Below are 13,322 nucleotides of genomic sequence, written 5' to 3'. Positions count from 1 at the left end.
ATAACCACCGACCCCAGCCTAAGCTAGGGTCGGCGACAAAAAAGGAATGATTAATTGGGAAGCTACCTCACACGCAGGTGAAAAGAAACTCTCACAAAAAGGAGAGAAGACCTCCCACGAAGGAAAGAATTAGGAAAAATTAGTATCTGGTCCCTAGTTCTTACTGTTCATTGACTAAGACCTTATTAGTTCTCAAATTTTGATTCAAGTCCCTAGCATTAATGTGATAATGAATTTACATGTTTATTATATAATTTTTTAACATAAAAATTAGTAATTAATTTAGGGTTTAATACTCACACCTCTATTAAACTTCTAATTAATTTTCAATTCAAACATTTCCAAAATAATAATAAATTAAATTAAATTAAGTTTGTACCTATTAGTTTTTTTTATATATATAAAAAGATTCTCAATTTTTAATCTTAAATGTACCCATTCATATAATTTTTTAATTTTTTTAATCTTAAATGTACCCATTCTTAAATATATCAATTTGTTATATTTAAAATGTACCCTTTTTTTTAATATAAAATCCTTTCAAATTTTTTAATCCATGTTTAAACTTATATGGGTACATTCTTTTTTGTTGATTTGAGAATGTATCCATGTTTTGGTACAATAATTTTTTTTGTTAATTTTGGTTAATGTACACATACATATATGTATACACACACACACAATATAATAGAGAGTATAATTTATATTTTATTATTTTTAATCCCATAAATTATGGGTTTTATTTAAAATCTCATTAATATAAACAATTACAAATTTCAATTTTTAATTTTTAATTTAAAAAATATAGTAACTTACATTATTACATTAATGTCAGGGACCTCAATCAAAAACTAAAAACTAACAAGGTTTCAATCAAAAAATATTGATAGTTAGGGACCGCATCCAAAGTATCCCAAAGAATTATTAATTGCCTTATCTTTTGGCATCTAAATTGCGATACTATTTGGCACGTCGACGAGATTGACGTGTAAACAAATTCCATAGAGGTCGGTCTATAAGATCAACTTCATCCCTAAAAAATACTCTGGTACCTAGCCTATTTAATTCACTCAATTAATAATGATTTATCCCAATAAACAGTAATTGGTCAAATGTATCTCCACCTCTGAAAAATATGCTGGCACAAAGTCTAAAAAATAGGCTTGCACAAATGCATCTCCACCCCTACAATGCGATAGCACCTAGCATATTTAAAATATTATTAATTTTTTTATAAAATAATAAAAAAAATTAGTTTTAATTTCGGATATGATTTTTAACCAATTTTGTCACGCCACGTGTCATTATCCGAAAGTACTATTTTGTGAATAGATTTCCGATAAGATTTTTAACCAATTTCGACGCGCCACGTGTCACTATCTGTTTACAATAATTTAGCTAAGATTTTGATAAGATTTTCAACCAATATTGTCATGCCACGTGTCATTATCTGAACGTACTATTTTGTTAATAGATTTCCGATAAGATTTTCAACCAATCCCGCATATCACTATCTCTTTACAATAATTTAGCCAAAATTTCGATAAAATTTCTAACCAATCACGTAGTGCCACACGACATTCTCCAGAATCTCAACCTTTTTTTGTCCATATAAACCTTATATCCATCCTCATTAGTATATCAAACTTAGTTCTTCTTTTATCGTTTTTAAATCTTACAATAAACCGATGAGCAGCAGAAAAAATTGTTGGCACAATTGAAAGAACTGTTCAATCTGAAGGAATGTAAAGATGAGGCTTTGGCAATGAAGGGGGTGAGGATGATGATTATGACCTTCTTTCTTCAATAATTCGCTCTCCGAATGCAATCAAAGAGGGCCAAAACCTAAATTGGGGTTCCAATTTGGGTAAATTGATTGAATTGGCCCTCCTTGTTTTCCCAGCTTTCGGTCAATCAATCCTTACCCTAAATTTTTATGTTTGATGCTGTCAGTTAATTTCTGGTTTGAAAATTCGGCATGCGGTTTTGATTTTTGTTGTTTGAAAACTGGCAGTGAACAGTCAAATTGGGAGTTTCTCCATGGCCAACAGCTCCCCTAGTAACGATTTTCCCCAGGGTTTGTATTTATCTCCTTCTCTCTCTCTCTTGGGGTGCGCTAATTATATACTTTATGCAGTTCCCAATTTGCCTATGTTAGTATTTGGTCTGTGAAGATTAGGTCGAAATTTCATAGATTATGGTTTGTTTTGGAAAAAATTTATTTGTTTTCTAATATGTTTTGTTTCAAATCTGTCACGCTTTCAAAGTGGCGCAAGCAGAAGAGAACAATGCCCCTCGGAAACAAGTGATCATTTCACTCGATGAGATAGTTGTGATGGAATCTCCAAGGAGGGTTGACATTCACGACAACATAGAGAAGAAGTTTGTTCTTCAGCTTTAAAATCTTGGTTTGTAAACTTTGTATTGCTACAAACCAGTTCATTTATGCTTTTGATATGTTTTCAGAAATTCGTCAGCAACAAGGAAGAGGAAAAGACAAGTGTGTAGTAAGATCACAAAACCCATTACAGTTTTAGACCCTTGGAATAACGGGCTGGTAAGAACTTCACCGACTCATATATGTTTATGTCCTATGTATTCTGTGGATACATGTACTCGTGGACAAGGTTGTGAGGACTGACCTTAATACTAAGGATGGGATGTGGTTAGTTGTCAATTCCCTTGTGCTTTACTTATCTTGATTTTTATTTGCTACGGTGGAATCTGATTGGTATTTGTCTGTTTTATGCTTATGATAGATGCCTGGCATTTGAGGAAGACCTGCGCAATTTTAATACCTGTAAGAATTTAACTGCATTCAGATATGTTTACTTTGTATGCATTCAGTGGATGGATGTACTCTGTTCTAATTTGAGCCTGCATGTTGGTGGCTGTCGAGAAGGACGCTAGGAGTGATATTCCTGAAATTGACAGGAAGAAGTGAGTTTTGAATTCCCTTGTGCTCTAGTTATCTTGACTTGTATTGCTGCAAGAGTATAGGACTGTTTCCATTCCCTTTATGCTTTTGACATATTTCATGATATGGGTCAGGGAAAAAATAGGAAATGAAAAGCTAGAATTTTGTTGAAATTATTCCCAATACCTGTTATGTTATTATTGTGAGAGTTTTAAATCTACATGCAAAGACTATACGCACACAGATACGAAGTACTGTTATGAATTGATCGCTAAGAGTTTAATGAGCGGTTAGGAATACTCTTGATTAACAATGTTTGCAAGAATTGGTTACCAAATTAGGGATAGCTTCCTACCATAAATATAGTCCATAGAATTTTCATACTGAAAGGAAAATGTATCGATTGCTGCATAGGTAAATTGAAAGTTCATTTGTGTTCATAGCTTGTCTCAAATGAAAGGGGTTTTTACATAGCAGCATTGCCTATCTTGGTTTTGACTGCAGATACCATGTCCCTGGTAAAATGACTCTTGGAGAATTCATCTTCTTTATTCGGGTTAGCATCAGGTTAAGCCAAAAAAAGCCAATATTTGTCTCTTTCAAGAACACTAAACCTCCCCTTGGTGAGTGGCAGCTCATTTTTTCTTTTATGCATCATATGTTGTTCCAAAAGTTCCAAAAGTTAAGATTGTAATCAATTATGCAATGTTACAGGTGCTTTGTTTTATGAAATTGATGAGCAAAATAAGGGCGAAGATGGATTTCTGCACATTACCTACGGTGGGGAAGAGAATGTTTGTGGATCAAATGAAGAGCAAGAACATGGGGATAAAATATCTTTCGAGAATGAATATTCTCAAGGTACGTTTTTCTATCTGTTTCTGGGGATTAATTATACAGTTTTCTTTCTCCACTAATATCTCATACAGTTACTTCTTCATCTATCTAATCTAGATATCTGATACGCATCTATAAATTGCAGGTGATTGTGTGGAGGAAGACAAACTTGTTGCCAATATGCTTTAACTATATTGATTAAGTAGTTCGGAGAAGACATGCATTACAATTTAGGTCAGGCCATTTGGTTTGTTAAACTCCTAGAATTGGACTTGGAGGAAAGTTAGAAAAACAAAAGTTGGCATCAGCACTCACTACTCAGCACCTCACTTGGCATCTCACTCAGCACTAGCAAAATATGTCAATGATGGAACAAGCGAAGGAATCTAGATATATATGCCATGGTAACATACTCCAGGACCCACCCAAAAGGAAACATATCACGAGCAGGGTATATGCACCTATACTCACGAGTCCAAGGCAGCTCAGCTCTAACATCCGAAACACCTCACTCCAACTCTGCAACAGAACTTGCCATAAAGGCCAATCCAATATGCAACGAGGTGCTATCTTCTCTGATTTCAATCACATTTAGCTCTTCCAATCTCATCACCTCCTCTTGCAATAAGCTTAAGAGTTTAAAATATATTCACAACAAACCAACTACACAAATCAAACAAATATAACACAAGATAAATACTTACATCATACTGATCACCAACGTACACCGCTCTCAGCATGTCCACAAACCACTCCAATTGCAACCCCATGGCCTCGTCTATCTCGTAATAGGTACCACCGTGGTCAAAGAAGATGAATGTGTGGCCATTTGGCTTACCATACCGTGCGAGTCCCAACCTCGGCAGAACGTGCTAGACCAACTCCTGAACGCTCCTGTGCTCTTCCAAGTGGTCAATGCTCCCCATAAAGTGCTTGTGTCCATCGAATGTCAATCGAAACAGCAAAACCTCAATGTCCTGTACAATTATTTTATTATTAATTATTATTTTTTTAATAATTTAGGGCAAACATTTATGCATATTTCTTTTCACCACATTTTAGCCGACAATTCTTTGGACATGTTTTTCCTTTAATCATCGGATTAATGGAAAAAAAATCAAGAATAGCTGGCCAAAATGTGGTGTAAATAAATGTGCATAAATTTTTGCCCTGAATTATTAGAAAAACAATAGTTGATAATAAAATTATTGTACAGTACATTGAGGTTTTGCTGTTTCGATTGACATTCAATGGATACAAGCACTTTATGGGGAGCATTGACTACTTGAAGGAGCACGGGAGCGTTCAGGAGTTGGTTCAGCACGTTCTGCCGAGGTTGAGACTCGCACGGTATGGTGGGCCATATGACCACACATTTATCTTCTCTGACCACGGTGTGGTACCTATTACGAGATAGACAAGGCCATGGGATTGCAATGGGAACAATTTGTGGACATGCTAAAAGCGGTGTACGTTAGTGATCAGTATAATGTAAGTATTTATCTTGTGTTATATTTGTGTAGTTGGTTTGTTGTGAATATGTATTAAGCTTATTGTAGGACAAGGTGATGAGACTAAAAGAGCTAAATGTGGTTGATAACACCTGGTTTCATATTGGAGTTAGATGCTTTGGATGTTAGAGCTAAGTTGCCTTGGACTCGTGAGTATGAGTGCATATACATGGCTCCTGATATGTTTCCTTTTGGGTGGACTGGAGAGGTACGGGCCAGAGCATCCTAGGGGTGGGTCCTAGAGTATGTAACCATGGCATATATATCTAGATTCCTTCTTGTGAGATGCTAACATTTGTCTTTCTGACTTTCATGTCTAACAAACCAAATGGACTGACCTAAATTGTAATGCATGTCTTCTCCGAACTACTTAATCAATATAGTTACAGCATATTGGCAACAAGCTTGTCTTCCTCCTCACAATCACCTGCAATTTCGAGATGCATATCGGATATCTAGATTATCTAGTTAGCATTAGCACCTCACTTGGCATCTCACTCAGCACTAGTAAAATATGTCAATGATGGAACAAGCGAAGGAATCTAGATATATATGCCATGGTAACATACTCCAGGACCCACCCAAAAGGAAACATATCACGAGCAGGGTATATGCACCCATACTCACAAGTCCAAGGCAGCTCAGCTCTAACATCCGAAACACCTCACTCCAACTCTGCAACAGAACTCGCCATAAAGACCGATCCAATATGCAACCAGGTGCTATCTTCTCTGATTTCAATCACATTTAGCTATTCCAGTCTCATCACCTCCTCTTGCAATAAGCTTAAGAGTTTAAAATATATTCACAACAAACTAACTACACAAATCAAACAAATATAACACGATAAATACTTACATCATACTGATCACCAACGTACACCGCTCTCAGCATGTCCACAAACCACTCCAATTGCAACCCATGGCCTCGTCTATCTCGTAATAGGTACCACCGTGGTCAAAGAAGATGAATGTGTGGCCATTTGGCTTACCATACCGTGCGAGTCCCAACCTCGGCAGAATGTGCTAGACCAACTCCTGAACGCTCCTGTGCTCTTCCAAGTGGTCAATGCTCCCCATAAAGTGCTTGTGTCAATCGAAACAGCAAAACCTCAATGTACTGTACAATAATTTTATTATTAGTTATTGTTTTTTTAATAATTTAGGGCAAAAATTTATGCACATTTCTTTTCACCACATTTTAGCCGACAATTCTTTGGACATGTTTTTCCTTTAATCATCGGATTAATGGAAAAAAAAATCAAGAATAGCTGGCCAAAATGTGGTGTAAATATATGTGCATAAATTTTTGCCCTGAATTATTAGAAAAACAATAGTTGATAATAAAATTATTGTACAGGACATTGAGGTTTTGCTGTTTCGATTGACATTCAATGGATACAAGCACTTTATGGGGAGCATTGACTACTTGAAGGAGCACGGGAGCGTTCAGGAGTTGGTTCAGCACGTTCTGCCGAGGTTGAGACTCGCACGGTATGGTAGGTCATATGACCACACATTTATCTTCTCTGACCACGGTGTGGTACCTATTACGAGATAGACAAGGCCATGGGATTGCAATGGGAACAATTTGTGGACATGCTAAAAGCGGTGTACGTTAGTGATCAGTATGATGTAAGTATTTATCTTATGTTTTATTTGTGTAGTTGGTTTGTTGTGAATATGTTTTAAACTATTAAGCTTATTGTAGGACAAGGTGATGAGACTGAAAGAGCTAAATGTGGTTGATAACACCTGGTTGCATATTGGAGTTAGATGCTTTGGATGTTAGAGCTGAGTTGCCTTGGACTCATGAGTATGGGTGCATATACATGGCTCCTGATATGTTTCCTTTTGGGTGGACTGGAGAGATACTGGCCAGAGCATCCTAGGGGTGGGTCCTAGAGTATGTAACCATGACATATATATCTAGATTCCTTCTTGTGAGATGCTGACATTTGTCTTTCTGACTTTCATGTCTAACAAACCAAATGGACTAACCTAAATTGTAATGCATGTCTTCTCCAAACTACTTAATCAATATGGTTACAGCATATTGGCAACAAGCTTGTCTTCCTCCTCACAATCACCTGCAATTTCGAGATGCATATCGGATATCTAGATTAGATAGATGAAGAATAAACTGTATGAGATCTGGTTACAAGCATATAATACATTTGTAATTCATGGGACCAAGTTAGTAGTGGGTATTAAAACTTAAAAAGGATATATATTAGCAGAGGAGGGAGCCAAAACAAGTAGTAGTGATAAGTTGATAGGTACATACATGGGTACCGGTGCTGCCCACCTGGAATCCGGAGCGGCGGATGTGGACTTCGTCCTCCCCATCAAGGCCATTCGGGGATCCTGGGAATAAAGAACCAGAAACCTCATCAGATCATTACCCCCCTCCTGATGGGTCCTTCCCCAACCCGTCGCCTTAAACCCAATCTCACGGATCCCCACCCTCTTTTCATCTCCTCTGATGCAAACCCATACCCCCCACCACTGATAACCTGTTAATTATTTTCCCACGGTGGCGCCATTTATTTTTGGCTTCTAAATCCGACGATAATAGATGAGAGAGAGATATGAGCGGCGATCTTTGTACAAGCTTCTGAAATATGGAATTCAACGTAGCTCAAATATGGTACAAAATCGAAAAAATAGAACTTTCTGGCCAAAGCAAAAAATATGGTACAAAGCCGAGCTCACTCCTCTCACCTTTCTCGCATCCCCTTGTTCGAAATCAGAGGTTTGAGGTCAACTCAAAACTCAGCTCACTCTTCTCACCTTTTTTTTAGACTTCCCTCACTTCAAAAGTTGAGCTCAACACAGAAATGTAGAGCTCACAGAGCTCTCTTGACATCCCTCCTTTCCAAATGAGAAAAAGTAATGCAATGAGTTGATGATTTTTAGTATTTATATGTGGGTATTTTAGTAATTTTGATTTTGTGCATGGTGTGCATGGCTTGTGCGTGGCCGATTTATCCTATTTTTGTCCCAAGATTAAGAAAATGTCCTCTTTCTAGTTATTTCCCTAAATTCTTTGTGTGAGATGTATTTAATAATGTGTGAGAGCGAATAAAACAACTCTTTACTAGTTTCAAAAGCTATTTTATCTTCTCGTTCTCCAACAATAATAAGATATGAAAAATGTAGACTCATCTTGGTCTCGAGTGGATTTTCCATTCAATCAATGTTTTAACTTTTAACGGTCTTACGCAAGTAACCAGAGTATCTCCACTGCAAAGAATCAAATTCTAGAACCTATATTTTCATATTTCTGTCTCAATTTATGTATTTTGGTTTTCTTCTCCAATGTAAAGGCTCAAAATCTTAAGACTTATTTTGAGTTTTAAGATTTGAGTCTTTGAATTGGTGGAGAAAACATCAGACTGAAAACTCAAATTGAATTTTAACAGTTTGGGCATGTGCATTGGAGATAATTGAACTCAAATCCCTCCCTTCTTTTTTTTTTTTTTTTTTTCTAATTAATTAGTATGGGTTCCACCTTTTGGACTCAATACAATGACCTAGAAGGGCTTAAAAACTTTTTAATTTTGTAGAAAGACTTGGGGACTCTTTTGTCACCTCATTGTTTATTGTCAATTCATGTGTCAATATTATAAACATTATATAAAAAAACATAAGTTGTCAGAGAGTCTATAAGAATAGAATGATAATGGCATCATTGGTCCATTTGTGCAACTCAATCTGAGAAACTTTGAGTGTATAACCAGACTTATGAGGTATTCGTATTTCGATGCGAATTAGTGAGTATTGTGCATCTCATAATCACGTTATTAGTACCAATGAGTGAGTGTTGTACTTGTTTTTTTTTTTTTTAGTGCATGTTTTTTGTCAAAATATTTTTCAACAAAAGATTGGAAAACATATTTGCATGATTTCACAATGTATTAGTAAAACTAAAGTGCGTTATCCTAATTTAATCATCACAACCACACGAACTGTTGTTCATGGTAAGTAAACATACCCTTATCATTATTACGTAATTGTTGTTCATCAATTATCTACAAGTAGTTGTATCACGTCCCGATCCCGACATAAGTTCAGGATCGACACGTGACGCTACAAAATACTCGTATCACTCACATACCCTGCATCCGGGATATAGACAATGCACAACTCAAGATTCGAATTTCGTGATAATTTTTCTTATACTTTATGGTTGCATCTAACCTCATCGTTAGACTGCCTACGTACCCTCAATAGGGATCAAGTCATTCGTAGTTCAACTTCGCTATAACTCGACATATAACACAGTCTGTTCAAGCCAAAATGCATAACATTCCTCAATCAAACATTTGGACTTGACAAGCATGAATTATTCGATTCAAACTACATAACAACCCGCATGACAATCAAGGTTTCTATTTCATCCATCATATAAATCATTATGTTTCAACATAAAATCGCTATTCATATCATGTAATATATCAAAGAATCAACACAGCACAATAGTATCCTCTAGTCGCATTAATCACTGATCTGATCATATTAATAACAATCATATTCAACATCCTTCCACAATCATCTTAAGTAACCCATTCCATGATATCAAGGAGGCGTGATATTAACATTTAATTATGTTAATTAGTCAATCAGATCACACCTTAATGCACAAAATTAATAAAGGACTTCTACATAGTTCCCTGCCTAGATTTCAAGTAATAACTTGATAATTCTAATTTATATTTACAAGATCTATTGTGGGTACATCTCATTCAATCGAATCCAAGGAACAAGTCTAACTTATGGAAATGAGCAAGAGTAGGGATAACAGACCACTCAACGTAATCCAAATCAGGATATGATTTCAGACCATCACTCAACGGAATCGCGGAGTATGAGGGATTCCAGACCGTCTCTCAACGGAATCCAAGTGGATACGATTTCGGACCATCACTCAACGGAATCGTGAAGTATGAGGGATTCCAGACCATCTCTCAACGAAATCCAAGTGGATACAATTCCGGGCCATCACTCAACGGAATCGCGGAGTACAATGCATAACAACCACTAAATGAAACCTAAGTTGGATACGATTTCGGACCATCACTCAACGGAATCCAAACAAGCATATGATTCCCCCATCAAATGTACCAAGTACAACTAATCCTCCTCACTTCTAGAATGCATATGGTCCCCCAACACGGATATACCAAGCAGGACCATTAGTGACCCCCCAACGCGGATTAACCAAGCAGGGTCAAGATAACCAAGTAGGTAGTGATTCCCCAACACGGATTAACCAAGCAGAGTCATACCTACAGAACTGTTAGGCCTTATACATAATTATACGCATACATGTTATCGATTCTGCATATCAACCAGCATCTAGTCATATGGAGCACAACACAATGAATTCCCTCAATTACTAATTCTACTAAAAATATAATTAAGTACCTAACTCATCTCCTGACTTTCATCTCCATCTCATGCTAGGTAATAGTGCCAAGTTCAAATAAGTATTCAGTTGGCAATCATATCCAAATAATTATCAAACAATATTTAGATCCCATAATTGTCATAACATTCTTCATAATTATCATTCACATTATTAAAAGTTAATTAAACACATATCTATCACAAACATCATCAATACACAAGTCAAATCATATTTAATTAGCATAGATCTATGGCTAAATATATAAAATTCACATTTCAATAGAAATCATATTTATAAGACCAATTCATATTCACAAATGATACTAATAATAGAAATTAAGATAATAATCTTATTTCATATATTCAAATCGCTATCTAACCAATGTAGGCCCACTAGACTTCACTTAATCCCCTGTAGTACTAATTTTAGTAATTAGGACGTTTCAAGACATGTTGATCAAAAGTCAACTTTTGGTCAAAGGTAGGGTCCACAATTCTACACAATTCAATCCAGAAGATCCACACCTTGGATTTCGGATCCATAACTTTCCAAAGTCCACATTATGTTCAAATAACAACATACTAAAATCTCAACACTATCCGACGGTCAGATCTCCGCCAAGTTCAAAATTCAAGTGGCGGTCGACATTTAATTTTACAAACTTAGAAATCCAATTAGGGAAGATCCGTACGTCGGATTCTCTATCCATAAGTTTCTATGATCCACAAATATTATTTTCTATCACGCATTAAGGTTTAGTGACGATCCAACGGTCGGATCATCGAATCATATTTTTTTACCTAACCACATATCGTAATGAAATTAGGTTCAAACAATCAAACCATATCATAAGGATATCAATTCTGAAATCAGGGCATCTAATTGAACTTAAAAGGACATCGTCGGCCCACTGGCCAAGCCATCACCACATGCCGCCGCCGCGGGTGGCTGTCCGCCGCCCCGACTTGCCGGAAAATTAAACTATTTTTAAAAATTACCAAAAATTATAGAAATGAAGATCTCAAATAGTAGGGCAAACTTTATACCTGTGGCCAAGTCTAATTTGACTGGAAAACACTTCAATTTCACTCAAACCCGCCGAAACCCTGAAAAATGGTGTGCTTTGATTCGGCTTCCAATCGAACTCCGACACCTCCAACACTGCTTGGGATTTGTTCCTGGGGTTGAGGGAAGTCTTTTTGTGGTGTTCATGGACGATGAAACTTGCCGGAGCCACCAGGAAAAGGGATAAAGCCACTGAAACACCTGTGGGTTTGTGGCTTCGAATTGGAAAAATGGAAAAGAAATTGGGAAATCTAACACTACCAGGATGTAGGGCTCATCAAAGGCTTTCCATGGACACCAAGATCATCCAAAACGGAGTTCTTATGAAGGAGATATGGCCAAGTAAAAAAACGTGGTTCGCGGGTCAAAAAAATGACCTATTTCGGGTCCCTCCTTTCCCCTCCTTCTCCCTCTCCTGATTGGGCAGCTCCTAACCTTTTTAAAAATCTGATTGGTTCCCTCCCTCTTCTAACGGATTGGTCCCTTAACCCAAATATCTGATTGGGCCTCTTTCCCATAAAGTGGGAGTCTAAATAATTCCTAAAATCTATAGTATCCCAACTTCAAACGCCCGTAACTATACCGTTATAACTCGGACTCACAAACGACTTTTGCCTATGCGTTCGTGATCTCGCAATCTAATCAACAATATAAATTATAACCTCGAATGGTCTACGGATTTTAAATAATTAATTTCCCGAAAATAATATAAAAACTCAATAATACCAATACTTAGATTATAATAATGAAATCCAAGAACAGAATTTCACAAGTTGGGTCCCGATACATTGACGAACCACACCAGGAACTCTAATGGTAAGCCCTCTTTTTTTAATGATAGTATAGATGAGGTTATGAACGGAGGCTTCATATGCTCACTAGGAACAGCTGCCCCTACTCAATTCTTTTTATACAAAAAATGCTCCAACTAAAACTATAATTTACTTATATATATTCATAAATGAAGTATGAGTCCAAACACTCAACTCAAAATACCCTCTCACGTTTTATACTTTTCTTACCCACTCACTCTTCCGAGACATAATTTTTCCATTAGCCAATTATTGGTTTACAATTTTACTATTCTAAGCACTAGTTACTCAAAATGATGTTGTTGGACAATAAGTAAACGAATTATATCAAATCTTGATTTAATTTCATCACTCGATGTTGCCTCCACTGAAAAAATGTTTTTGGCTCTGTCTATGGATGAGCTTGTAATGACGTTAAATTAATAAAATTTCAGTTAAAAATCTTTCATAAAAAGAATATGATAGAAGAGAAAGGCATAGGCCTACATCTTTTTTTTTTTTTCCGATATGGTTGGTCCATTAATATATAAACTACGACTTTGCAAGAGTTCTTTTTAATCTAAAGACAATCATTTTGGTTGGATCTCTTTCAGTTTTACCAACTTTTTCTTTATATGACCTCTAATTAGTTGAGGATAATGACGGTGGTGGCCAAATAGTTTCCAATAATTTCTCTCTTTTCTCAATCAACCATAAAAATGTTTGATCCAAAATAAAAAAAACCAACCAACCATAAACCGGCAATGTTAGATAGACTAAATTTTTAAG

General features: G+C 36.3%; 1 protein-coding gene across 9 annotated transcripts; it reads left to right on the top strand.

The window, feature by feature from the left end:
* Nucleotides 1–1,636: 1,636 nt before the first annotated feature.
* On the top strand, nt 1,637–7,784 carry LOC114819217 (autophagy-related protein 8B-like). Of its 9 annotated transcripts, none has more exons than XM_070811927.1 (9): nt 1,637–1,774; nt 2,015–2,077; nt 2,268–2,382; nt 2,467–2,557; nt 2,760–2,800; nt 2,903–2,940; nt 3,422–3,540; nt 3,632–3,778; nt 7,505–7,784. In XM_070811927.1, the coding sequence occupies exons 7-9, from the start codon at nt 3,441–3,443 to the stop codon at nt 7,639–7,641; spliced, it is 384 nt and encodes a 127-aa protein (XP_070668028.1). In that variant the 5' UTR covers nt 1,637–1,774; nt 2,015–2,077; nt 2,268–2,382; nt 2,467–2,557; nt 2,760–2,800; nt 2,903–2,940; nt 3,422–3,440; the 3' UTR covers nt 7,642–7,784. The 9 variants fall into 9 exon arrangements, with proteins under 9 accessions (XP_070668028.1, XP_070668022.1, XP_070668027.1 ...); XM_070811921.1 differs by having other exon boundaries at nt 2,467–2,665; XM_070811926.1 differs by lacking the exon at nt 7,505–7,784 and adding an exon at nt 3,900–4,111 and having other exon boundaries at nt 2,467–2,665.
* Nucleotides 7,785–13,322: the final 5,538 nt, after the last annotated feature.

This window comes from Malus domestica, chromosome 14, assembly GCF_042453785.1.
Source record: "Malus domestica chromosome 14, GDT2T_hap1".
In the NCBI taxonomy this organism is placed as follows: domain Eukaryota; kingdom Viridiplantae; phylum Streptophyta; class Magnoliopsida; order Rosales; family Rosaceae; genus Malus; species Malus domestica.
The sequence above is the reverse complement of the archived record's forward strand: the minus strand, read 5'-3'. Positions and strand labels throughout refer to the sequence as shown.

Bases quoted from the DNA above. Each gene is read 5' to 3' on its own strand.
- LOC114819217 (XM_070811920.1), top strand. From the start codon at position 2,747: ATGCTTATGATAGATGCCTGGCATTTGAGGAAGACCTGCGCAATTTTA. The intron at 2,801-2,902 runs GTAAGAATTTAA...GCTGTCGAGAAG, and splicing joins CCTGCGCAATTTTAATACCT to GACGCTAGGAGTGATATTCC. The intron at 3,779-7,504 runs GTACGTTTTTCT...ATATATTAGCAG, and splicing joins CGAGAATGAATATTCTCAAG to AGGAGGGAGCCAAAACAAGT.